This window comes from Perissodus microlepis, chromosome 10 (genome assembly GCF_051167445.1).
Source record: "Perissodus microlepis isolate ML-2025 ecotype Zambia chromosome 10, ASM5116744v1, whole genome shotgun sequence".
Classification (NCBI taxonomy): Eukaryota; Metazoa; Chordata; class Actinopteri; order Cichliformes; family Cichlidae; genus Perissodus; species Perissodus microlepis.
In genome coordinates, this window is record NC_140470.1 from 25,019,327 (window position 1) to 25,045,584 (window position 26,258).

Genomic DNA, 26,258 nt, shown 5'->3' on the forward strand with positions numbered 1-26,258 from the left:
ACTTTGTGGAACAGCAAACCCAAAAGAGAGCTAAAAGAGACACAAGCTGGCCACAAAAATGTGTCCAAAGTAATGACAGTGGGGGTCCATAAGAGTAGGATGAGTTAACCATTTGCCAACAACCTCATGATATTAATGAAAAAAAGGCAATGAGATGTCAAAATTGCATTCTCAACATACTTTTATAAAAAATTTACAGGTTTAAGATTATTTCATAAGCCCATGACTTTCCAGTATACAATTGGTTTGTAGATCAGCCAGTAATCAGGAGCTCCACAAACATTACACCAACACCCCAAACCTGAACTTTTGATCCAATGCATGATGGATCCATGCTTTCATGTTTTTCACACAAGTCCTTGCTGTTTCTTTTTAACATTTTACATACCTGAATAACAAAACTATATAACTGTTCTGAAGTGGAGGCCAAGTTGATTAACTTCCAGGAGGAAAATCACATTTATTTTTCTCATAACAGCAGTCATATACTGGGAAAAATATAGTCTTTCTTAATTCACTTCCCACACATTAAAAGCCTCGTAATTTGACATAGAAAGATGTGAGAACCAGAGAAAGACAAAAACAAAGCGTCTTTAAAGGAAATTACAAAAACGTTTCTGTGTCCATTTAAATAGGAGTCTCCACATTACATCTGCCCTCCTCCCTCTTTCTTCTGTTTGGGCTTCTTCTTCTTGGCTGCTTTGCTCTCAGACTCCGTTTTACTCTTTTTGGCTGGGTTGGGCTGTGATGCTGTCGCACCACCATTGGGTCGTTTCTGTTTATTTTTCTTGTCTTGCTTCTTTTTGCCTTGTCCTTTCTCCGTCCCTGGTTTATCTGTGGAGGCCGTGTTGCCCGCTGCCAGCTCCAAAACAGGCTTATTGCGCTTCTTACGTTTCTTGGTTTCTGGCAGAAAACCCTTCTTCTTTGCGGGTCCCGACTCTTGTTCTGTCTCCTTCTCAGGCTTCGTTTTTTCAGCTTTAGGTTTCCTGCAACACACACAAGGTCAACATGACAGACTTTATTTTTAAAAAACAACTGCTGTGGTCAAGAAATAATTTGTTTATGTAAAGGGCAAGGGGGGAAAAGGGTACTGCTACTTATATGGTTGTTTTCTACTCTAACTGTGCTCTTCTTCTATGCCTTTAAGCACTTTGTAACAATTATACACACTAATGGTGGGAGGTACAGTGATGGCGTGTTCAGCACAGTCACCTCACAGCAAAAAAAAAAAAAGGACCTGGCTGGAGTGTGTGGATTTCGTTCTCCCTGTGCCTGCCTCGTCCTCCTTCGGGTATTCAGGCTTCACCGGCAACCCCCAAAGGCAGGCAGGTTAGGTTAGCTGATGATTCCAAATGTTTGCACAGTATGTGAGGTAGATAAAGTGCTGTATGAATCTACGGTTAAATGTGACTCGTTGTCTAAACTGTCGTCAGCAGGACTAGAAAAGCACTACATAAACACACATTACGTATGCTAATGAATTTATGCAGTGCAACATTCGGCATCTTTCTTTAAGACACCTTGAGGTGTGGGCTGGAGTACCCAGGGATCGAACCACTGATCCTCCGATTTGCAGTCAAACTGCTCTACCTCCTGAGCATCGTAATCAAAGCACCGAAAACTGAATCATCAATCAATTTGAAACTCTATTAAAACACAGATTAACTACCCCAAAACTTCAGAACAGTTTGTCCTTTAAATGTCCTTTACTCAGTATGTGAGGATTATGGAACTGAGGCAGGAACTTCTAATGGACATGGACAAAATTCAGAACAATCTAATCCAAAGAACGAGAAGACACTTAACATTCGTCCTTGATAAAATGCTGCTACTACTAACACTTCAAAATCCTTCCTAGTTATGACTTCCCATTTATTTTTACATTTTATTCTAGCAGAAATTACAGCAAGTCATTTATACCTGCAGCACACAAAAGAAAGGCTCAACTTCTTTGTCCTAGATTGGATCTTTGGATATTAAATACAATCACAGGCTGGCTGGTTTACATCCAGAATAACCCGAGGAGATATAGAACAGATGGAGGTTTATTTAATCAATACTGGATATTCCCTTTGAGCAAAAAGAAAAAAAAGAAAAAAAGTGGATACTTGGCTCAAGGTGTAGAAAAGAATAGTGTCTTATCGCTCAGACAGGAAATAGTGTTTCTATTACTCAGTCAAAGGGTTTCATAATGGCAGAGAGAAATGCGTATGCTCATCATCTGAAAGTGGAAAAGTGATTTCTCTCTCCCCGTCTCTGTGTAAAAGTGTTTTGTTCTTTCCTTCTTCTTTTTTTCCAATAATGCTGGTCATTCTCATTTTTTATGCTATTAAATAAAACGTTTGTACCTTCAAATGCCTTTAAAGACATTTGAAAATAGAGCTTTAAATCACATCAAACGATACTGGGGTACATTAATAAATTAATATGAGTTTTTACTTTACCATCTTTTCCAATCTGGGCATTTGAACTGAATATCAATCTTATACAGACTCAGAAATTTAGATTGTGGATGGGTAGCAACATGATCCATTTATTTCAGTGTTATATGCTATGCTTACTATTCAGCAGCAGTGCACTGGCTGATAGAAGGAGAGCTAACATAGCTTGGAGGAAGCATACCACACTGCTTTCCTTATCCTGCTGTCTTAAGTGTAAAGCGACTTGTTTCATGTCTGCTCCACTCCACACAATAAGGAAGAGAACTACTGCAACCATGATTAAGAGCAGAATGCAGGAGATACTCAGAAGTCAAGATAAATTTGGTGAATAATAATGCATACATGCATGCATGCATTATTTTTACACTTTCATGCATTTATCTCCCAACAGAGATAGTAGCTGGGGGGGTCACATCAGGAAGAGCATCTGGTGCAAATTCAGTGTCAAATCAAACAATCAAACATGCAGAGCTACCCGCTGTGACGACCATTTGTGAATAATGGAGTAGCTGAAAGGCGCTTTAACTTTTGTTTTAAAGTCAGGAAAGCAACTGTTATTTGAGCCTTTATTTGATACCGGATCAGTACTCGGTCATCGGTAGATAAGCTGAGCTATCAATATGAGGATCCAAATTGAAAAAGTTGGATCCCCAAAACTTTAAAGTAATCAGCATATGAAAGGAAACAATGGTTTGCAGAAAGGTTTTGTGAGGTTACAGTCAGCTAGACCTTCAAACACCAAAATGTTATCAGTTCATCTTAAACAAGGGAAAATTTTTGCCATTTATCAACAAAGACGACCCATAAATCAGAACTCCTGCCATCAGTGCAGAAGCAAAATCATCGCAAGGATATCCATCATTAAAAAAAATCTCTGCCACTGAATGAATCTGTGCTGTTTAATACGTGTCAGTATTACAGGTTGAGAAAGTCTGCAAACATTAAATAACTCCAGAAATAAGACTTAGTGCACCGATCTTTCCCACTGAGTCCTTCTTGGGGGTTGGCAGCTATTAAGTAAAAGCCTGAGGATTACAATATGCACCCAAGCATGGTGTGATTTATACTTGTGAGCTCCTGGCACCCATGCATAGCATTTAACAGAAGAAACGAGAATCGAGAACATACCCTTACATTGAGCTTCATTAATACGAGTTAAAATAAGCGACCCCTGGCACCAAACTGGTGTGTGTGGGCGAGGAAATCTGATTACTCACTTGCTGCACGGACACAAGGACTTTGCACAAACCTGATTTCTTCCTTTAATCTGATTTCTGCACAAGAATCACCTCTATAGCTCTTCATTTCAGAGATGCCGAAATAACTTACGTTACTCCAAAGTGTTTCATCACAGCCCAGTAGGTGTCTTCCAGCTTGCCGGTCTTCTTGAAAGCAATCACGCTGGTCAGGGACTGCAGGACCTGCTGGAGGGGCTCCAAATCCACAGACAGCTTCTACACATAGCATGCAACAGAGTCAGAAACTGGAAACACGTTACCTGCTTCTTCTCACCTCAACACTCCATGCAAACCTACCTGCTGGCGAACGTGCTTGACTATAAACTGGCAGAGCTCCAGAGTTTTCACCGCCTTCTCCTTCACCACCTTGCTCTCAGCATGACCAACTTGTCGAAGACTCTAGAAAGATGATGATAATGGGATTAGACTCATGTCCATATTGGCCTTAACGCCTGATCCTGCTGTTTTCATTTGCTTCTGATTTGACAGCTTGGCCCATTATGTAACTACTGTTTATGGCCACTGATTTAAACCTCTTGGTAGGTGAAGATGAACCTAATCAGACATCAGTCAGCATTATCTTAACCATGTCTCCTGTGTTTATTTAAAACATGAGCTAATCACATATATACACACTATACTCTGGGACCTTTTACCTTTCAGATAATGATGAATGAAGGCAAAAAAAAAAAAAAAAAAAAAAGGGCTGCTCACAATCAGAGTGGTGTACCTGAGAGGACCATTTTATATTAGGTCCACTCTCTTGGATCCAATAGTGGGGACAAAAAAACAAGTCTGAAAGTGAGTATTTGGCTCACTTGCACATGGCTTCAGTATTTGAACTCCAGCCATGATTAATAGGAGCATCTACCATTATATAGGGCAGAAATAGAGGGGAAAACATAATAGCTCCACTTTAAGTTCTCTCTTTAGTTTCTCAACTCTAAACTGTCTTTTTATTATATTTCTGCCACAACAAAACACAGTACAGACTATAGAAACCAACCGCATCTCAAACCTCCCCCACCTCCCCCTTAGAGTACCAGATGAAGGATATAAACCTAATCAGACGTCATCGAGTAATATATAAAAATAAGTGGTCATTTTGTTGCAAACCTCACGTACAATAACGACATTGTGGTTGCGTGTTAATAATAGCCGCTGCAATACCTCCAACAAAGGATATAAATGGTAGGATATAATTTCCCAGCAGATCGTCTAATGGTGAATCTGATCTTTTCTAAATGAATATGACACATAACGTCTCTAATGGCCAAATGTTAGAGACAAAGAGTCCTTTTCATCTAGAAAGAAAACAGAGAAGACATCACATTCATAACACGCTCACAGTAAGAGAGATATCTAATGGGATCTATGTAGCTTTGTACATAGCCAACATATGTAACAGTGCAGCTCTGGCCCATCTGCATTCGTCACATGTAGGATCCAGGTCTATCTGCATTTCTGATAACCTGACCAATAAAGACCGTGTGCAACCTTAAACTCCATTACCGCGTGTCAAAGGCATGCTGAAGACGTATATATCCTCTTTATGACTTTTTTTTTTTTTTGCCAAATTGAATCTGGGATGTTTTCCCCAGTTTCCTATTTAATTTAAAGATACTACACTGGTGAGCTGTGCATTGAATAAACGATACATTCTGCTCAAGATTTTCTTCGAGTCTATCTGGCCTTTAAAAATCAGATCTATAACTGACATCTGAGGACATAAAGGGAATCAATCTGAATTAGATGAAACAACTCGAAAACATTTTGACCTGACTTCATCTGGACAGCTGCTTTCTGTGGCACTGAACACTTCTGCTACACTCAGTCTGGCTACATGTCACTGCCTATCCCTTCATACAGATGGAGGTGGAACTGGAAGGTGTGTGGGGACCTTCTCATGCTACCAGTTAGGGCTGGGCCATATTATACCATGGTAATACCGGTACAATGTTAGGCAACGATAAGAAAATGGAATATCGCGATAGAATGTGGGTAAAACGCGCATGTGCAGTGTCTTTGTTTTCATACGCACATGGCCGAAAAAGCATGACGGCAACGGAGAATGAGAAGGGAGAAAGCGGATCATTGAGTGAAACGGATGAACCAGAATTAGTTTGTAAAAATGGTGCCACTTCAGTGAAGTGAAACTGGAATTTGTCCGTCAGACACATTTTTTGTAGAACATGCAAGGGGGCCGTCATTATTGCCGTATTTGTCGGACTAAGGCGCTCATAAATCTCGGAGTAATCTGCAGTGTTGCCAACTTAGCTATATTTAGCGTGTTTTCAGACCCCTTAGCGACGTTTTTTCTAAAAAAAAAAAAAAAAAAAAAAAGTCGCTAAAAAAAGACGTGAAAGCGCGTATCGCTTTTACTCTCAAAAAGCAGCGGGTGCTGTAACGCAGTCAGTTCTTCTTTTACTCTTATGCTGTTTTGTGGATCACAAGGTTTAAAACTACTTATAAACACACACACAAAGTAACTCCACCAGAGTGCCTATTTCGGGTCACTTTTGCCGGTCCAAGCCCGGGTAAAGGAGCAGGGTTGGAATTGTGACATTAAAAAAAAAACAATAATTGCTAAAAGAAATTTAATTTGTAGTTCTAAATAAACTCTAAATGCATTTAGGACGTTTTTTACTCGCTTTATGTCTCTTCCACGATGTTATTTCTCTCTCCAACAACATAGGTTACAATTAGATTAGCATGACCAATTATGCAAATTAAGCGATGACGTCATTTAGCGACTTTTAGGACAACCAATAGCGATTTTCCTTACTGAGGAGTTGGCAACACTGGTAATCTGGGTCCTAAACTCCGTTCTTCAGGTCCCAAAGTCAAACGAACACTGCAGCATCGCTGACAGTTAAAAAACTGTCTAAATTCTTTCATCTTTAATAAAACGATCAGCATTGCTGCTTTACCAGGTGTAACTATGAAGTTTAACATCCAGGCATCCATAAAAACAGAATTTATTACACTTAAAGGAGTTAGAAGCTAGCAGGAAGTTAGCTCGCTAATTTCGCTAGTTACCTAAGTATGATATAGCATGTTCTGACTGAGAGATTTCTGAAAAAATTCAAACGTAAAGCTCTGCTATCACTTCCAACATAAATGAAGACAGGAAACTAAACAGCAGTGACGTTTGTAAGGTTAGTGAAGTTGGGCTAGCTGGTTTATAATGATGTGCTACGTGATCGCTAGCGACACAGCTATGTTAGCATAACATTACCACAGTGAAGCTGGAGGATGAGCGCTAATATTTTTCCACTCGATGAAAGTTAACATGAGAGTTTCTGGTGGTTAGGGACAAATGCAATCACATGTCAGGATGCTACAAACGGACCAAACTTCAGTTAGGAAAACAACTGAGATAATCCATCCACAACACGAGGTTAGTCATTAATATACTGCACCAACACAGGAATAGAGCAGCTGCGAGAGAATTCAGCATTAATGAATCAATGGTAGGGAAGTGGGGGAAGCTCAGGTTTCGGCTTTCCCCATATTCCAAAAGTGCTTCACCTCTTTGCTATTACTGCCGCCCGGCATAATTTGCAGATCATGTTGTTTGTAGCCGCTGCAATGCTTTCGACCGAAACAGGCGCAGCTTGATGATGACACCATCAACATGCTCTATCGCGGTAGAGCGGTATAGTCAAAATCTCTACCGTTGGCCAAATTTATATCGTTTCTACCGTATACCGTTTATACCGCCCACCCCTATTTAAAACACATTATAATGTAAATGTAAACAGCTAAAAGGACATTTTAATGTTTGCTCCAGTACTTTACTATCTATCAAAATAAAAGCCTCCAAGAACGGATTGCAGAAGGTTTTAATTTAATAGACACTTATATTTGAGTACAACTGCATCATGTTCCATTACATATTACCATAAATGTTTAAACATTACTTATAAATATTAAAACAGAGGAACAGCTGAGTTGGATAAATGAAAGCCTACACCTGCATTTTTGAAATATTGTTATTATATGATAAATAATTCTCGATGGAAGAGAAAAGCTAGGATTTATGTGCAATTTCTTTGAAAACACTTTTTTTTCACGACTAAGTTTCTAAAGTAGTACAGCTGGTCGCATCATTTAGTCTGGGAGGAAAAAGACAGGAGGTGGGGTTATTTGCAGAAGACCTGCAGAAGCATGCAATTAGGCATGTCTTCACCCTCCGCTCCATGGAGGACACACAGAGGACAGCGAGAGGAGCAGCGGCTCTAATCATCATTTATCACAGGACGATGCAATCTCATAAACCTTCTGGAATAATATAATAAAAATGCGAACAAGCCTGAAGCATGCTGGTGTATGAATGCCTCTACTTACAGTGAGGACATGATGTGCAGCTATGGCCTCATGCTGCTATACTCAAGGAAAAATGACTTTCAATCAGTTCCACAAGCAGAGGTTTACAGAATTTAAATGAGGGAAAAGGCCTGCCATCGGGTTCAGTGTCTTGCCTGGGGAGGCTTTGTCATGTGAGGGGCAGAAGATCAAATCACTATCTGTGCGATTAGTGGTTAACTCGCTCTACCACCTGAGCCCCGGCTATAATGCAGAGGTGTGTTGACTCACCGCTGCCAGCTGACCTTCGACCTTCTCGCAGAGCTCGGTCCACTGAGGGCCGCTCAGCTGCTGCTGAACCTCCCTGCTCTGCATCGCCCGCAACACCAACACACACGCTTGACCCTGAACACAGACACAACCAAACACAAACACACAATGAAGCAAGTAAGACAAAGAATTTAAAGTTAAATTGAGCACTTTAATCAAAAATTATCATTTATGATTTTTTATAATGTCTCCATGGAATAAAAGGCAGCTCAGACACAATGCTGCCAGAAAAATCTCACCTCATCTCATTTTGAGATAAGAATAAACATGCTGAAATGTCTTTTAGTTTATTTTAAATGTGTCAGACGCCACAGAAACACATTTCTGAGAAATTTAACGGCAAAACAGGAGTGGACAAATGTGTGTAAATGGGAAAAAATTGCCAGCAAATTAATAACATTAAGTCTGAGGTTGTTGTTTTTTGGTTTGTTTTTTTAAATCTCTTAGGATGCAGACAGTAAGTTGATGAACAAAAGCAGATCGCTGTTGTGTTTCTCTTTCGGTTACTTTGCTATTGTTGTTCTAAAAAAATGTGTTAATGGAAAAAAACATTTTGACATGACAAATAAGTAAAATGCATAAATTTGGATGATGGCTCAGTTGCTTGAATTTTTTTCTGTTGGAAAATGACTGCAAGTACTTTGCAGCAACCAACTGGTCATCAAAGGTCAAGCGTGCAACACCGTCAACCTCTGGGGGACAAATTTGGATTGCAGGGCGACTGCGCTGGTTGCTTGGTGGGAGATAATCTGTCTCCAAACAATTGCAGTCTGATGCAGACAGACTGGTGAAGTTTAACAAAATAACTTTCAATTCAGTTCAACTGTTTTTAAATAGTGCCAAATCAGATCAACAGTTGCCTCAAGGGGCTTTATATTGCAAGGTAGAGACCCTAAAATCATACTGAGAGACCCCCTTGGAGCAACAACTTGTCGACAGTGGGAAGGAAAAAGTCCCTTTTAACAGGAAGAAACCTCCGTCAGAAGCGGGCTCAGGGACGGGCAGCCATCTGCCGTGATTGGTTGGGGGTAAAAGACAGAACACGGGACAAAAAAAACATGCAGCTAATTTCTCACATAACTGCTGGCGTGTCATATAAATGCAGACAGATTGACTGATTGATGGCAGCATGTTGGCAGTCTCCACTGATGAGTGCAACTCGTCTGCAGTGAGTCTGTTTGCAATAGGGGCCTGACTCAACTGGTTGCCAGCTGATTGTATTCTGGATATATTCCTATATCAAAGTAAGGTTACGCTTATGTCATTTTCTAGTTAAATCACTGTTTTACAGCTACTTTGTCACTATACTTCTCTTATCCTTAAAGGAAACTCTTTAAAGGATAACTCTGTTGATACTCTTGGAGCAAAACCAGCAATACATTTATTATAAAGCAAGTAAACCCTATATGGTATAGAGTCTGTCGGTGTATTAAAATGATTTGTGATGTCACATGCTTCTTAATGTGCACGGACATGCTGTCCTGCTGCTGTAAATACTTAGTAGAGCGATAAATGTAAATTAATGCTTGCCAAAAAAGTGCAGTTTGCTCCCAGCTGTTTCAGTCTTTATTTATTATAAATATTTGTGAGCTATTTTTTTAGTTTTATATCTCATTAAAGGAGGAAAGGCAGTGAGCTACTAAAAACAGTTGACTTTATTGCTTTTATGGAATCTGTTGACAATATAATAAATACAGAATATCACCAGTGCTATGTTTTAATATTGAAACCATATGGCACAATAAGTCAAGGATCCAAACTCATGAACAGGTCTACTTTATTCAGAGCGACACACCAACGAGGACTGGGCATCACAGCTTTATTTGAAACTTTACTCTAGCAGACAGCACCATATGAGCCATATGTGTTCTAATTGTTTAACTTGCTCATGTGGGACTTTTCCCAAAGTGAAGATGATCTTAAGTCCTCAATCAATTAGTAAATGACATCATCTTTCAGTTTTATTCCCATGGCATTATGGGAGAAGAGAACTCTTTCATGTTTGTCATTCAGGATTAGGCTGCTTAACTGTTCCTATAGTAAAAAACAAAAACAAAACAAACAAAATTGGGGGGTTTCAAAACTTTTTACCTGCTGATGTTCTCTGACTCCAGATGTGATGTTCTGCACTGCTGTGTCCAACAGTTTCACGCATAAAACCTGCAAATAACACACAAGTGTCAGTTACTGCTTCAGAGGCGAGCGGCTGCACTCGGACTGAGGTGTGCGTTTTTACTCACGGGGAATCTGACGAATAAGTCGATAAACATCTGAGCAGTGAGTGGGCTCTTCCTCCGGCTCATGAAGGAGCACAGAGCATCTCTGAAGATAGTGGAGACCCGATCCACGTCGACATTACCCATGAACTTCAGCTGCACACATCAAATAGCAAACAGCAGACATCGGGGTTCAGATGCTAATTTATAGCAAAAAGAACAAGCCTAAATAATAAAATTAGTCATGGCTGGATTCCAGTTAGCTATTTGTGTTTTTACTGGTAAAGAATGTCATTATTCAAGTAGACGATCGCTGCTACTCTTGCTACTACAAACACTTTACTAGTACAGGGTTGGAGCTCCTTTTTCTTTGAGCACTGCTTTAATTCTTAATGGCGTAGATCAAACAAGGTGCTGGAAACATTAGATTTTAGTCGTTTTGATATGAGAGCATCACGCAGTTGCTCAATATTTGTCAGCCGAGTACAATGAACTCACTGAGTTCAAGAAACAAGTTTGAAATTAATGCTGCATCAGAAATCCAGACTCATCAGACAAGGCAACTTTTTTCTAATCTTCGATTGCCTAATTTAGGTAAGGCAGTGCAAATATTAGCCTCAGTTAGCAGCTGAAGAGAGAAGCTCCTGTTGTGGTCTTCTGCTGCAGTATCAGAGATGCTCTTCTGCATATCTAGGTTGTAACGAGTGGTTATTTGAGTTACAGCTGCCTTACTATCAGCTTGAAGTACTCTGGCCATTTTCCCCTGATCTATTGACATAAATAAGGCAATCAATAAGATGGGTATGTGGGAAAATCCCAGCAGATCAGCAGTTTGTGGAATACTCATACCCACAATGATGCCACATTCAAAGTCACTTAAACTGCCTTTCTCCCCCCACTCTGATCCTAGCAGTTGTCCAGGTGCATCTAATGAAAAGCAGTCAACTGTTTCATGTAGCCACTTGCCGCCAGACACCTCTCTCCATGACAGGAATTTGTATGCAAGCAAGACTTAAAATAAGAGATGACAGCACGATTAACTGAAGCAGCTTTGCAGTACTTTGATCTTGATTATGAGCAGCTGTGCGTAGGCTGCCTACTTGAATATGAGTAACTACATTGTGCACAGGTCTGTGGAGGGAAATCTGCAAGAAAAGAAATCTGCCGGTGCTACCGCGGCTAACATTAGCCACACTCAGCAAAATAATATTTGTTTAATAAAAAACGTGATTAATGGCTTCAATTAAGACTATTTTCTGAGTGCTTTAGAAAAGGTGATTAGTTAGTAGTTAGTTAGTTAGTAGGTAATTCATTTCTTTTCTTAATTAGTTACCAAGAACAACTATAATTTTCACTTTGGGTATAAATGTGAGGAAAAAGTTGTGAGGTGAAAAATGTGGTGTATAAAATGATGTCAGAAAGAGTTCTTCTGAGCGCTGAGGATGTTAGAATTAGGACCAGCAGTATTTCAGTGTACAGGCACAAACAAACAGAAACACACTTTCATTTGCATGTTTTAACAGATATTTGCACATCATTTAGATTGAAACTTGACTACTGTCATGTCTGCTTGAATATTTGAAGAGAGAAGAGCCATCATTTAAAATAAAAGGAAAAAAAAAAAAACCCCAAACAGATTAACGGTAACACTATTTGTGGAAAAAGAACATCCACTCACTGGTGTGGAGGCGTGAAGAGACAGATATGTCAAAACTGGTACAAACAAATCCCAAACTGTCTGCTAGAACAGAAGCTTATTTAAGGAATCTTTGTCAATACACTTTTAATAACAAGTCTTATGAAAACATCTGACAGCAGCAGCATCACGCAACGCTGGCGACGTGCATGGAACATCTGGTGAATGCCCCCCACAACCACACCACCACCAATCAGCCTGTCATTAAACTGAGAATTCACAGGACTCATTTCATTATTAACAGATCATTTTCTTAATTAAAATCAATATAGACAAGTTGTTTGGATTTAACTTATTATTGTCAAGCAGTCACTGATTTCATGATGTCATCGCTACAGTTAGCACAGACAGCGCTGGCATTAATATTGGCTTTCTGTAGGGCTCATGTTCGTTCGGTATTAGCTCTCTTGGGATAACGAAGGCTTGACTGCACAACCAAAACAGGAAGAGGAAAAGTGCTTTCGTCTTCTCTGTAGCTATCAGTAGATTCCCCAAGGTAGCTGAAATAATGGATGGTAGAATAAAAGCAGTAACTGTGGAAGCGGCAAGAGGAAAGAGTGCCCCACTGGCCGAGAAAGCAAAGAAGTAAAAAAATGGAGAGTCGAGGAAACTGGAAGTAACTCAAAACCGGACCACAGATGGGCAAACAAGTAGAAGAAAACTTTCTACATTAATGCTAACTTTAGTACATCCTAAATAGTAATGGCTGGTATGGCTTATGTGCAGTAAAATTAAAAGTGAACTGGTAAAAACTGCCATGAAAATCACAGGAAATAAATGTTTCCAGACAACATAGGAAAAAAAAATTGTCATTCATCAGGCTCATAAAATTGTTAATGATCCCTCCTGTATCCTTTTTCACGGCACGAGCTATTACCCTCAGGGAAACAGTACAAAGCAAGCAGCTATAAAACAAACCGCTATAAGCTCTCAGTGCTCCCAGCATCTATTGCACTTTTAAATAGGACTTAGCCCAATTTAAAAGCTCTGGAGCCACATCATCGTGTAATCGAATGTTTGCTGGCGTCGTATTATGGGATTTATTGTGGGAATGCTGCCATGTTTAGCACTGTTTGTCCAAAACAAATTTTCCCACGTGGGAAAATAAAGTTTATTCTTATGTTCTTATCTTAAAAGAAAATACTCAGAAGTGAGTAAGGACAAAAGTTCGTTCAAGGACGAGAGAATAATCTGGTCAAAAGGGGGCCGAGTTATCCAGGACACTCCTCTAACCCAGTAAAGTCCAGAAAAAGACCTGGAATCTGGTGCACAGCTGAGCACAACATGAGAGAAAACATAAGAACAGTACCTGCCTGTTGTGTAAATGTTTAATTACCATCTGTCTACTGACCAACTGTGTGACCTACAAGCAAAAAAAAAAAAAGAAAGCCTGTCCTGTCCTTTATGTGACTTGTTTTGGGTAAAACTGGAAGAAAAAACACAAAAAAACAAAACGCACACATTCTGATCTAGACAGGCAACCCCCTGCGAGCAGGTAAACATGATGGTTGAAATTAGTGTGTGTCTGTGTACTTGTGTGTGAACATACGTCGGCCTGCTCCTCTGTGGTCTCAGCAGGAGGGGCTCCTCGCAGCACTTTCACCACATACAGAGAAGCACTGCAGGGAGAAAACAACACACTTAAGGCAAAATAACTCTTCTCACACATTTAGAAATACGGTGGTGTCACATCATCTTCTCTTCAGCTCCGTGAAAAAACATTACTGCTGTACCTGAAGTAGTAAAGGGAGACTGAGGAGTCAGACAGCTTCTGGGATTTGGTGACCAGCTTCTCCAGCAGGTCATGGAGCTCCCCCTGTCTGTCACCGGCAGTCCTGCAGTAAACCTTGGACCTGCACAGGTGGTTCCTATAAAAACAGAGACATCAAACACTCAGGAGGACCTCAGGGGAAGCTGTCATTACTCATCCATTCATCCCCTTTCTTAACAGCTTATCTGACTTACAATTGTGGTCAGAAGTTTACACGTACTCGTCATGGGCATGAACGTTATGGCAATTTTTTCCCCTTTGAACTGTTTTTATTTTTATTCAGATGATTGTGCAGCCTACATCTTTAATGACTTCGAAAACAACAACAGGGAATTTGAATTTAATATGATTAATTTGGTCAAACGTATACATACACCCAGAAATATGTGGTTCAATGTCCCTTTGATGAGAGGTGCGCATCAACCAGATGCACCTTTGTCGGTTTCCTGGCACAGGCCTGGCTTTGTGGCTGAGTTGAGAAAACCAGTGAAGGCTATTCGAGAAACTTAATGTTAGCCTGCTTTATTTATTCCAAAACCAGTTTTAATGTGTTTTTGGGTGCATTGCCTTGTTGGAACACACAAATGTGTTTGAGTTTCAACCCAGCTGTTCATTTGAGGTGAAACTGAATTTTAAGGTACCGCTAGTCCTCCTTCATTACTCCACCATTCCAGTATCACTGGCAGCAAAACAGCCACAGAGCATGACTCTACCTACACCATGCTTGGTACAGTGGTAGATTTCTAAAGCCTCACCTTTACTCCTCCAAAGATATCTCTTGCCATTGTGGCCAAACAGCTCAATCTTTATCTCATCTGACCATAAAACATTTCCTGGGTCGTTCCTGAACATCCTAACCAATTTCATCTGAGGATGACGCAGTTTGGATCTTCTTCCATACGTTGGCAAATTGGTAAAGCTTAAGAATAACTTGTACTTACATACAGTTGTTTGAGCTAATGATCTTGAAATCTACAGTTGTTTAAAAAAAGGCTCCAAGAGACCTACCCAACTTCTGTAAATCCACATATCTCATTAGATCACTAAGTTCCTTGAACTTTCCCATCTGAGTATTGGTCAATCCAATGAGTGCTGTAACTGCAGGTTTGCAGGAGGGCTCGAGCAGCCATGTCAGTTCAGAACAGGGTTCAAAAACAAACACACAGAGGGCTGAAACCCTGACTGACCTGAACTTAGTACTTAGATTTAAAGACATGAGCTTGGGCCATGTTAAAATGTATCACCTTGTCTTTTAGATACAAGCTGGGTACCTGAAACCTTCAACCTACTACTTAGCAGGGTAGGGTTAAGAAATGGATGTATGCACACCCTATTAATTCTGTGTGTGGTGGTGGGTTTGGAAGCCATCTGAAACCCCAGAGCAATAAAGTAAATTTTATTAATTTGAGAAAATCTGTTTTGTCTAATTCAGCAGATTAAATTGAAATTTACCCCACTGATGTTCATAAAGTCTCTTATTGTAAAATTGTTCCTCCAAACTGATTTGCTCTGCCCACGTCAGAGATCTAATACAGTTAGAGAAACTAAACGTTCAAAAGCAGCAATAGCCACTGTTGAAAGAACATAAGATATTATCCTCTGAAATTCCTGCCATCTATGGATTTATAAATTGTCTCTCAGTTTCTCCAAATACACTCAAATCACCAGCTTTGAACTTGAAATTTTACAAATTGCAATAAATAAAATGAAGTAATACAAGCAAAAGTGTTTTGTAGTTGATCTCCAGTGGATAAAAACGCTGACGTGAACATTTCAAATTAAACATGAGACATAAATCGCAACACCAAACATTTAAAATTAATTATGACACTAACAGTCAGCTCAGTCCACAGCTCACATGTGTTTACCTGAATATGTCTGCTGTCCGGCGGAGGAAGTCCTGCTCCTGCTGGTCACTGCCAGAGCTCATTCCTCGCTCGATAATGGCGAGCAGAGGCTCAACCAAGCCGAGGACGAGAGGGCTGCCAGCCTGCCGCGCCACAAACACTTCAATCAGGTCCAACACCTACAAGAGCAAAACAATGGGATGAGAAAGGTCTGTAATTTACTTCTCGCTGTCTCTCCTCTTAGTGTCATGCTGTGCTGGGTTAAAGATGTGTTTGACAAGACTGAGCTTAAGCTACCTTGATCTTAAACTCTCTGACCAGCGTCTTCTCCTTTTGTAGTTTTGTCTTCTCATCCTTCTTGGCCTGGAGCTTTTTCTTCTGCTCTGAGAACAGCGCTGACAGACTCTTATCCAGCTCCATCATGGCTTCATCATCCAGATCTTCATCACTGCTGGCATCCTCCTCTGTGGCCTGAATATGAAGTACAACTGTGTTACTTTGACATTGAAGCACTGAATTATAGCTCTAGCCTGAGGTCTCTGAGGTGAAACATCTTCTGTTAGGCTCCACCTAAACTTAAATTATTCTAGCTGAGCTTCAAACACATGTAGTAAAATTAATAAATGGAACTGGGAGGGAGGTGGGTTGCAAAGAGGCTTGCAGTTATGCTGCAACTGAAGTCGGGCTAAAAGAGCTTAAACAGCAGACAAAATACAGAATACTTGCTCAGTTTTTATTGCATCTTTCTAAAAATTAGCTGTTAAACAAGTTACTGGTGACATTCTGTTGCAATTTTATCTTCCTGCTTTAGGCTAAAGGGTCGCATTACAAAATACAGCCCAAAATGTGGTGCTGAGGAATACAATCTCGTCATCCTAATCTCTAATGAAGAGAGAGGTGGACTAATGACAAGATGTATGATGAATATTAATTTGCAGGATTTTGCTTTTTTTTGTAGATTTCATGCCGGCACTGTGGACGATGCTGACTTAACGGCTGTGAAATTTTAATTTTGGTCACGTTTTCTATTTACGCACATAAAATTTGCTCCCAGGATGACAAAGATTAATGCACTTAATGACCACGGTGTCTTTACACAGAACACTTTGGTGAATCCTAATGAACACTGCTGCTGTGATGAGCCTCTGCTCGGCCTTAGTGGGCTCTTTGTATTAAAAGTTCATTTGAAATCAGAGCGGACAAGCTGAAAAGCCTGAACACCCACCAGAGCATTCTTCTGCTGGAGGACCTTCATGAGCTCCATGCGGAAGTTCTGGTCCACTGGTTCCTCGTCCATCTTCTCATCTTTCCCTTCCTCCTCCTCCTCCATTGCTTCCTCTTCAGAGTCGTCATCATCGTCCTCGTCGCCATCATCGTCATCATCATCATCATCATCAGATTCATCAGATTTGTCATCCTGACAAAAAAACAAAAAAACAAAACAACTGCACATTTTAGAATAACTAAAATAAACAACGTTTTGTGTCTAAAAGAATAAACTGTAACCGTAAAGATAGAAACAACCGGCATGTGAAAGATAAATAATTTATGTTTGAGTAGAATTCAGTGCATAAGACAGAAAAAGGTTGATAACAGAAAATACGTTTGACAACAACTGACCTCCATCTCCTCATCATCTTCCTCGTCATCCTCCTCGTTTGTTTTCTTCTTTTGTGTTGCGTTTGAGTCATCTTCGACAACCACAGCGGCGTCCTCTTCGTCATCCTTCTCTGGGTCTAAAACCTACACATAGTACAAAATGTTGTTGTTACAAATAACACTGACTTTGTGCGGAAATCACTGATGCATTCCTTTTTTGGCTGTTTGGCAAAATTAAGCAGGAAACTCCTTTTTTTAGGCAGATTTTACAAAAAATAAAAATAAAAAATTGCCGTGGCTAACCAACACATTACTCTTCACACAGACTGTTTACCTGCAACCAAAGCCTCCACGGGTCAATAGCACAGGTGCAAAACAATCGTAAACAAAAAGCATCCAATACCAGAAATCTGTTGTGTTTATAGATAAAGGTATAAAATAAATTTGCTCCATGACTTTACTTTTTCAGGTCTGTGTAATCAAAGCCAAAAGTAGATATTTGGCCTAAAATTAGAATAAAATTGCTTATCTAGTTCTCTATGTAGCTATTACATAAATAAATAGCTACAGTTAAATAGCTGTTTAAAAATGGTTCCACAGAAAAGGCTTGAAAACACACTAACTTCATCGCAAACACATGTTTTGATTTGGGGGGGTTTATGAGCAAACTAATAACAGTAGAAAGCTACAATCTGGCAGTTTTCCTATTAAGATGTGTATCACCACCCTGGGAATTTTTTATTTTTTATTTTTTTTCTTCAGGGGAATTGGAGATGGTCAGATTGGAAGCATTTGCTCAGTTAATGTGGAATGAACCAAAAGTGTCACCAGGAAACCCTGAAAAATGCAGAAACCCCACAGCACTCTTGGTGTATCTTTTTCACATGACAAAAAAGTGGCCATATTTAGGTCATGTGATGAAAGATGAACAGAAAAAAAACTAATAAAAGGCCAAGCAAAGCTCTGATTAAAGTTACATTACACTGATAACCTGACTTATGTTAATTTCATGAGTGTCTACAGGGAATCCCGATAATGACCCCGTATGTGTTACTTACATCTAAGATGGCGGTGAGGGCGGCTGCAGTAACGTGGGGGCAGATGGAGGAGAAGACCGTCTTGCACACCTGTCTGATATGTCTGCTCTGCTGGGAGAGCAGCGACAACAAGATGTCCACCATCACCTCCACCCACTCGGGCTCCTCCTGTTCTGTGGCTGCATTTCAAAACACATTCATACACTTAAAAGCAGCACTCGCTTATTCATTCTCTGGCTTCCTAAGAGAAAGCACAATAACCTAAGAACACAAAATTCTTTTAATTTTAATTGGAATCAGCCGATTATTAAGAAATTCTGCAGAAGGTGAACAAAATTATGTCGAATAATCTGCTTTTAGCTTCGCTTTTGGTCTCCACCAACTGCATGGACATTTCTATAGTGACTATGAATGAATTTAGTTGGTTAATTTGATCAAAAACGGGAGTAATTACTGATACTTAAATACGGAAGTTCAGTCTTAACTCTAGTTAAAAAAAAAAAAAAGGTACAGCTTACAGACCATCAAATATGACGCTAAAATATGTTTGGATTTCTAGGTTGTTCTGCTCACTTTCATCTTCTGTGAGGCATATTTCAAAAGTTTGGGCATAGCGAGGTTGTCTGTGTCCTGCTGCTTCGAGTGTAGGAAGCAGTGGGAAGGTAAGCACAGACATGAAAACAATATTGACCTTCTCATAACTCCTGGCATTGCCAAAAATGCTCAAGCATTTCTTTATATATATGAAAAGAGATGTGATAAAAAGCAGCAGCATCACAAAGCACAAGGCCTGACCTTCTTTTTTCTTTTTCTTTTTGGCCTTCTTCTCCTGAGCCTTTTCCATACAGCTCTGCAGGTCTTTCATGATGTCCAGCAGCTCCTCAGGGGCCTTTGGGAAGAAAAGTGTTACTACGCTTCTCTTATTCAGCTAATTTAGGTTTAATGGGTACAAATAACCAACTGTAAACATGCTGATGGATGCTGTACCTTGAAGAGGTGCATGCCGACCAATAGGAAGAGCTGCTGGAACGCGCTGCTCTCTGCTGTTTGGCTTTTCTTTGCCTTCTTCTTCAGGTTTGCCACAGACTCCAGCATGCTGGAAGAAAACAAATCAAAAATGGCACAGGTGAATAAGCAAAACTCTTTTAAATGTAAAGATTACATCATATTCCAGCTTCCCTACCTGTCCCAGGCTTGTCTCTGCTCAGGGCTGAAGGGCTGGCTGCTCTGGACGTGTTTTGGCTGGTTAAGCAGGGCTTGCGCGTACTGAACCAGGTGGTAGATCCACATGGTGCCGTCAGCCGTCACACCCAGAACCCGCTTTTGGCTGACAGCTGCGCCTTCGGTTGCGTCCTCAGTGAGCGGCATGTGGTGCATGGACAGGAGAAGTCTGGGTAGCGGAAAGACAGAAGACAGCTGAATGACAGCTCAATTTTTCTTGAAGAAAAAGATCAGAGAAATAAAGTACAGCCATCAGCGGGTGATATTTAAAAGCTGCAGAGAAAATGTCATCTCTCACCCGAAGAAAGAATTAACGAGCACGGCTCTGGTTTTATCGTCGATTGGGACAGAAAGCTTCGTCTTTGTCTCCGAGATGTCGGCCGAGGCCTTCTTGGCGCTGAAGAAAGCATGGAAAAAGACAAACCTGGGAAAAAAAACAAACAAACACTAGTGAATAACCTCCTCCTCATCAAACAAAGAACTTCACAGCGCTCAAACAAGTCTTACCTGGCCACATCCATGATGAGATCCTCTTGCTTCTTCACCTGGTGGTTGTCAATGATGGAGGCGAGCCGGGAAACAATCCACTTCCTCAGGCGGAATACAGATTCCTCCTTCCTGAGGAAAGATAATCAACAAGTTGCATTCATCCACTTTCTGTGCCTCTTTTGCCCTGTTCAGCACACATTCTCTGCACGATCTACCAAAAACAACAGCAGATGCACTCACTGATCTTGTCCTCCCTTGCTGTCCTTCTTCTTGTGAGTACTGATGTCCAGCAGCTTGTCCAGCTGAGGCTGCAGGAATATGTCCTTAAGCCATTCCACATAGCCCTGCAGAGCCGCAGGCTGAAGGTGCTGCACCACCTTCCACACCGACGGCACCACGGGGTAGCCTCTGTTGGTGAGGGAGGAGAAACCCACCATCACTGCCAGCTGTTTGTCTGAGTCCCGACAGCCTTCCAAGAAATCCGACACAAAGACGTCCATCTCAGGGGCCAGCTTGAAGCGGTCCGGTTTCTAAGAGTGAGAAAAGATGGAAGCGGACCTACATTAGCTTTAATATGTGTGAGCACAGCTTTAACATGGTGACTCGGCACTGATTCTACAGGAAAAAAAACCCTCATCAACAAGCTGGAAGTGCTACAGTGCTTTACAAACCAGTGATATTGCTGCTTGGTGTCAACTAAAGTAAAATGATCACATGACCTCTGTGTTTGGTGAAAGACTGTACATTTGCTGGGAAATTTTCACTTTATGAATTATAGCCATGGCACATTTTACTACACAAATTACTACAAGTACAGTAACACTAGGCTCATTTTATCAGGTCTTGTAGCAGAAAGCATTGCAAGCAATCTCCTCTAGTGTGCAGATTTTATTAGCTCGTCCCATTAGATGACATTGAAGAGTGGAAGCTGTTCTTTATAGTCAAGTCTAGACGGTGGCACTGACCTGAGCAGACACTACGTGTTCCCCATAGTTCATCATCACCTCTCCAGACAAGACGTCCTTCAGCTGGGCTGCGGACAGCAGAGGGAGGGCGCTGCCCAGCAGACGGAAGCTCATGTAACTGGACACAGATGGGAAAGCAGCAGAAGGGCTGAGCACAATGACATAATAAACAGGACAAATCAAAGAAAAAAGAAGAGTAAATCCTGCAGAAACAGGTGTGCTCTCTCCACCTCTGTCAAGTGTTACTAAAGCAAAGCAGCAAAGTGAACACTAAACACAGCGACAACATAGTGTCAGATTTGCTGTTGCAGATTAAATCCTACACCCTCCTGCTCCAAGTTTGACTTTAAAATCAACACAAACTGCTGAGTTATTAATTTTCATGCTAAATTCCTGACATGAAGATGTCTGCACTTACTTCTGATACAGGATAACGATGTCAGTGGTATTAAAAAAGTGCTGTTTCATCTAGTGCAGCACTCAGTTGTCTACCACAGTTAGTTCACATCTGATAAAACCATTTCTAGTGAGCATAATAATATTTAATTACTTCATTTTAAAGGGCTAACTGTTCAACAGGCTGCAGGCTCCCTCTAAAGCTGACAGGACTCACTGAGTTGGCCCCGGCTGTTCCTTTAACATGCCGTCGGTGATGGCTTTATTCCAGAAGAGCTCAAAGCTGTCTTCCTTCAGAGAGAGCTTCAGGAGGTCCAGGACCACTGCTGGGAGGATGCGCTCCTTCTTCACAGCGTGGGCTGCCGTCTTCAACACTTCTGTTATTCTGCCAGACATCAGATTAGACAGTTCAGTCAGAAGCTGCTGAATAGCAGACCCAGAAGGGGAAAGTGGTGCATAATTATAGGATGCACTTACAGTAGTGTAGCCAGCACAGAGCGGTGTAAGTTAAAATGAACATTCAGATCAGCAGCAGAAGATGTGTGTGTTTGTGAAAGCTTCTTACTTGGGTATGTTGTCAGCGTTGATGATGGTGGAGGAACCCAGCAACTTCTTCAGTTTCTTGGGTTTGAGGGTTTGTGGGAAGCGCTGCAGAGCTACCAGCAGCAGCTGCAGCTGCTCCGGGGTCCTGAAAGCAGATTCCAGGTCAGTCTGCAGGGCTCCCATGAGGACCTCCTCAAATACCTCCTCGGGGACCTGATGGACAGGATGACATACACTAGAGTCAGAAAACCCCTGAAAATACTTGAAAAACACTATTTTTATAGCAGTAACTAGGCTGCAGCTGTCACCTCAGCGAGGATGTCCATCATGGTCTTGGTGGGTAGGTCCTTCAGGTGTTGTTTGTGCTGACTGAGGCTCTGCAGGAGCTGCACACATCCCAACACCACCTGCGGCTCCTGCACAGAAACAAGACAGAGAGCTCAGAGACCACAACGTATTTGACAGAGCATCAGCTGTCCTGGATCTCCTCTGTCACCTGGATCTTAAATCTCTTGTGAAATTTACAACCGTACAAAGACCTGAAAGTGATGCAACCATGATCTTTTTTTTTTTTCCTGCTTTCCCTACGATTGGTATCCCTTAAATATTTGCAGGCATCTTCAGTATATTGTCTCAGGCACATTCTCCTCTTTAATGCAGCAAAAAATTTTCCAAGTATGCTAAAAATGTGAGAAAACTTACCTTAGAGAGGCGGTTGGACTGATGAAGGGCAAGAACACCAAACAAGTTTCCAAACATAGCATTTCTGGAAAATTTCTGAAAGACAAAAGATGAAACAAGTTCAAAGATTGCATTCATCGATTTTTGTGCTAAAAGAGACCAAACACCCAAAACTCACCTTTTTAGCTCCTTGCAAGTTGTGCTTTTCTTTGATTCTGTTGAGTATACTCTGCAGGGAGACATCTTCAAAGGCACTCAAAACCTAAAAATAAGGGAAACTTTACTGCTTAGCTCAGTTATTATAGAGCACTTTCCTAACACTAGCAGCAAAACAGCATTTGTACACACTCCAAAACCCACATTATGACCAATATATTCAGTTCAATACTCATCTTAAAATAAGGTAAAACTAGCACTTTAAATTGCATGACGCTGTACAGAAGGTGATACACAAATAAAGGGAGACTGTCCATGCTAGACAGAAAGCAAAGGATGATTCATTCAGGACTTTGAAGCATAGGTAGACAGAAGGTATGTCCATGTTTGACAAGGGGGAAAAACAAATTCCAGTGTACGTAATATAATTGATGTGTTTCCGTTATTGTTATCTATACTGTCCTCTGTGTCCACTCTCCTTGTCATTGTTTGTTCTAGTATAATGTGATCACTGTTTTTGTCCTTGTCACATGACCTGTAAATAGTGTCTCTGTATGTTTTTACTAACTTGTGTTTAACACCAACCTGCCAGAGGGTCTGCAGATGGAAATTAGCCCAAGGCTATAATCTGGCATATTTACATTTGTTAAAATGTTCATTAATATGTATTGCCCCTCTTTCTAAAAATAAATAAATAAAAATAATGACACCCTGGAAACTTCTGGCTACCACCCTAATTTAAGATGAATATAAAGCTGGGCTTTACAGCTGACTGGTTAGCTTTTAACATGATCACATCTACTCCTTAGACTTTTGAATTTGCTCTTTAATGAAGAGTAACGGCAACACATCTTGACCACTTTATTAGGTATATGTGTACATGCTGATGTCATAACCTATTGCTATACAAAGCTTATAGTGACACTTTTGTACGTACAAAAATGTGCCAAAAAAAAAAAAGGTGTGTATAAGTCTTTTACACACAAATCATCGCTTCTCTCTCTTTGTCTCTATCTTCTTTGTCTTCTTCATCTGCTTCTGTGACTTTGTCATTTGTCTCTTTCTCCTCATCTTCATCTTTGACATCTAAAGGTCACCACGGCAGATCATCTGAACATCCCCCCCATCCCCCAGCATCTTCCTCTGTCGTGCCAACGCTCTGCAATGTCTTCCTTACCTACACTCATGAACCTGCTCTCTGGTCTTCCCCTTTTCCTCCTGGCTGGCAGCTCCGTATTAAACATCTGCTATCCTTCCTCTCTACATCTCTAAACCATCTCAGCCTCACCTCTCTAACTCTTTAACATCTTTGGTTCTGCCACCTCCAACTCAGCTTCCTATCATTTTGTCAATTTCCAAACTATACATCATAGCAGGTCTCACAACCATCTCTTAGCACATAAAAGCCACATCCAGGAATTGTATCACTTATGAAGATAAATAAAGAGGATTTTTGTTATTAAAAGTAGTGTTGAACTCCTGCACTGTGTTTATTAACCCCAACCAAAGAGATGTGGCTGAAGCTGTGGATGTGTGCGCAGAGGCAGGGCTGCAGACAAAGATAGATGGGGATAAACTCCACTCACCTGCCCCAGAGCGAGGCTGAACCCAGGTCTTGCAGTCTCCCGTGTGTGAGCCAGTCCATCCACCAGCCTTTTAAAGGTGTATTCCAACTCATCCTCCTGCAAAACATGAAGAAAGATGATTTAAAACTTTGAAACTACAGACACTTTAACACTGTGTGGAATCATATATATGCTGGAATATACTTATACAAGAAATACTACATACTAAACTCAGACATTTTTATAAGTGCACTCTTTAATAAATATTTTTTTATTAAAGTGTTGGGTTTAGTTTAATGAGCAACAGCAATCAGATAAAACTCTGATTCCAAGGATTTCATTACTGGTAATGGAGTTCCACTGTAAACATGCCATTAAACCTCCATCCTTGACCCTTGACAGTAAAATACTTTACTGTGCTTTACAGTATTTCTGCTTGCAGTACGGTAAGAAAAGGTTTACTATATTATTAAGTAATTTTATTTAATGTTCTGATTCTTATACTGTATACAAGGTATTTTAACAAGTTTTGATAAAGTAGGTAGTTACGGTAATAGTGCCTTATGTTAATAATATAGGCCTGACTCTGTTATATGAGTATTTAAATTCTTGATACTTGAAATACTTAAGTGTGTCAATGATATCCTGTATGATATCCAGTCATATAATCAGTTACATATGAAAACATCTCCCACCTCTCCATACGACACTATGTGTACAACTACTACTTCTAAAACTAGTAGTGGAAAACTTCTGAGGAGTACATGTGCAGCGGGACCACGCTCCGTCTCTCAGTGACAACGATCGCAGTCTGCCTCACCTTGTTGTTGGTTTTTAGGTACTGTATCAGGTTTTCCACCGCCTTCAGTCGGACCTCTTGATCCGGTTTGGCCAGGTCCCAGAAGAAGTCGAGGAAGACCCGGTTCTGCTGCAGGTTACCGGCGGGCCGGAGCGGTTCCGCCGCCTTCACTGAGAGCTCCACCATCTCTACAGACATCTGTTCCAAATGCCACCACCACCTCTACTCATGCTGCTGCAGGGGGAACACGTGCCTCACTCACGGAAACTACATCCGGGTCAACTCACCAGCCATGTTTTTTTTTTTTAAGAAGAAAAAAACTTTATTGAGCGATTCACAGAAGGGAATATAATATAATATAATATAATATTGTTAAAAGAGTTGTTAGAAAATGAGCATATATAGCCACATATTCGAATAATAATAATAATAATAAATAATAAAAATGTATCAATGCATTTATTTATTGAATTACATTTAATTAATATCATAAAACATATTTTTGTTACCATGAGCCTTGTTTTAAGATTTCTTTCATCCAAATGGTTAAAATAAATGGTGACTTTTTTCATTTTATTTGCCTTGATTTGTCCATCCATTACATTTTCACTAGAATTGGAACATTTTATTTTAATTATTTTAACATTGCACTTTGCGTGCCTTTGTTTGAATATAAAATTTTCACTTTATATTTTCAATCTTTGATATTTATATTTTCAGTGTGAGTAACAAAACAATTTCCCTCTGGGATCAATAAAGTATTCTGAATCTGTTCTCCACCCTATAAACGACTTATAATTTTTTATATAAACAACTCAAGCCACACATTACACTGGATCACCCCGTTTTTCTGATTAATATAACAAGCCCATGTCTTGGTCTGAAAGACTGGAAAATAACTGATTAATGTTGTTTAAGGGAATTTTTTATTTTTTTTTGGTGTTGTTTTACAAAATATTC

The 26,258-nt window shown here is 40.4% G+C and overlaps 1 protein-coding gene across 1 annotated transcript; it reads right to left on the bottom strand.

The window, feature by feature from the left end:
* Window positions 1-163: 163 nt before the first annotated feature.
* Window positions 164-25,549, bottom strand: mybbp1a (MYB binding protein (P160) 1a). Its single transcript, XM_084940808.1, has 27 exons — window positions 25,320-25,549; window positions 24,521-24,616; window positions 22,957-23,040; window positions 22,800-22,874; window positions 22,406-22,513; window positions 22,120-22,310; window positions 21,772-21,939; window positions 21,159-21,276; window positions 20,434-20,723; window positions 20,212-20,322; window positions 20,003-20,128; window positions 19,667-19,873; window positions 19,471-19,579; window positions 19,279-19,372; window positions 18,505-18,662; window positions 17,468-17,590; window positions 17,073-17,264; window positions 16,145-16,318; window positions 15,869-16,026; window positions 13,963-14,097; window positions 13,779-13,848; window positions 10,558-10,689; window positions 10,409-10,477; window positions 8,279-8,392; window positions 3,977-4,078; window positions 3,771-3,895; window positions 164-986 (listed from the first exon to the last, which is right to left on the bottom strand). The coding sequence occupies exons 1-27, from the start codon at window positions 25,494-25,496 to the stop codon at window positions 647-649; spliced, it is 3,846 nt and encodes a 1,281-aa protein (XP_084796934.1). The 5' UTR covers window positions 25,497-25,549; the 3' UTR covers window positions 164-646.
* Window positions 25,550-26,258: the final 709 nt, after the last annotated feature.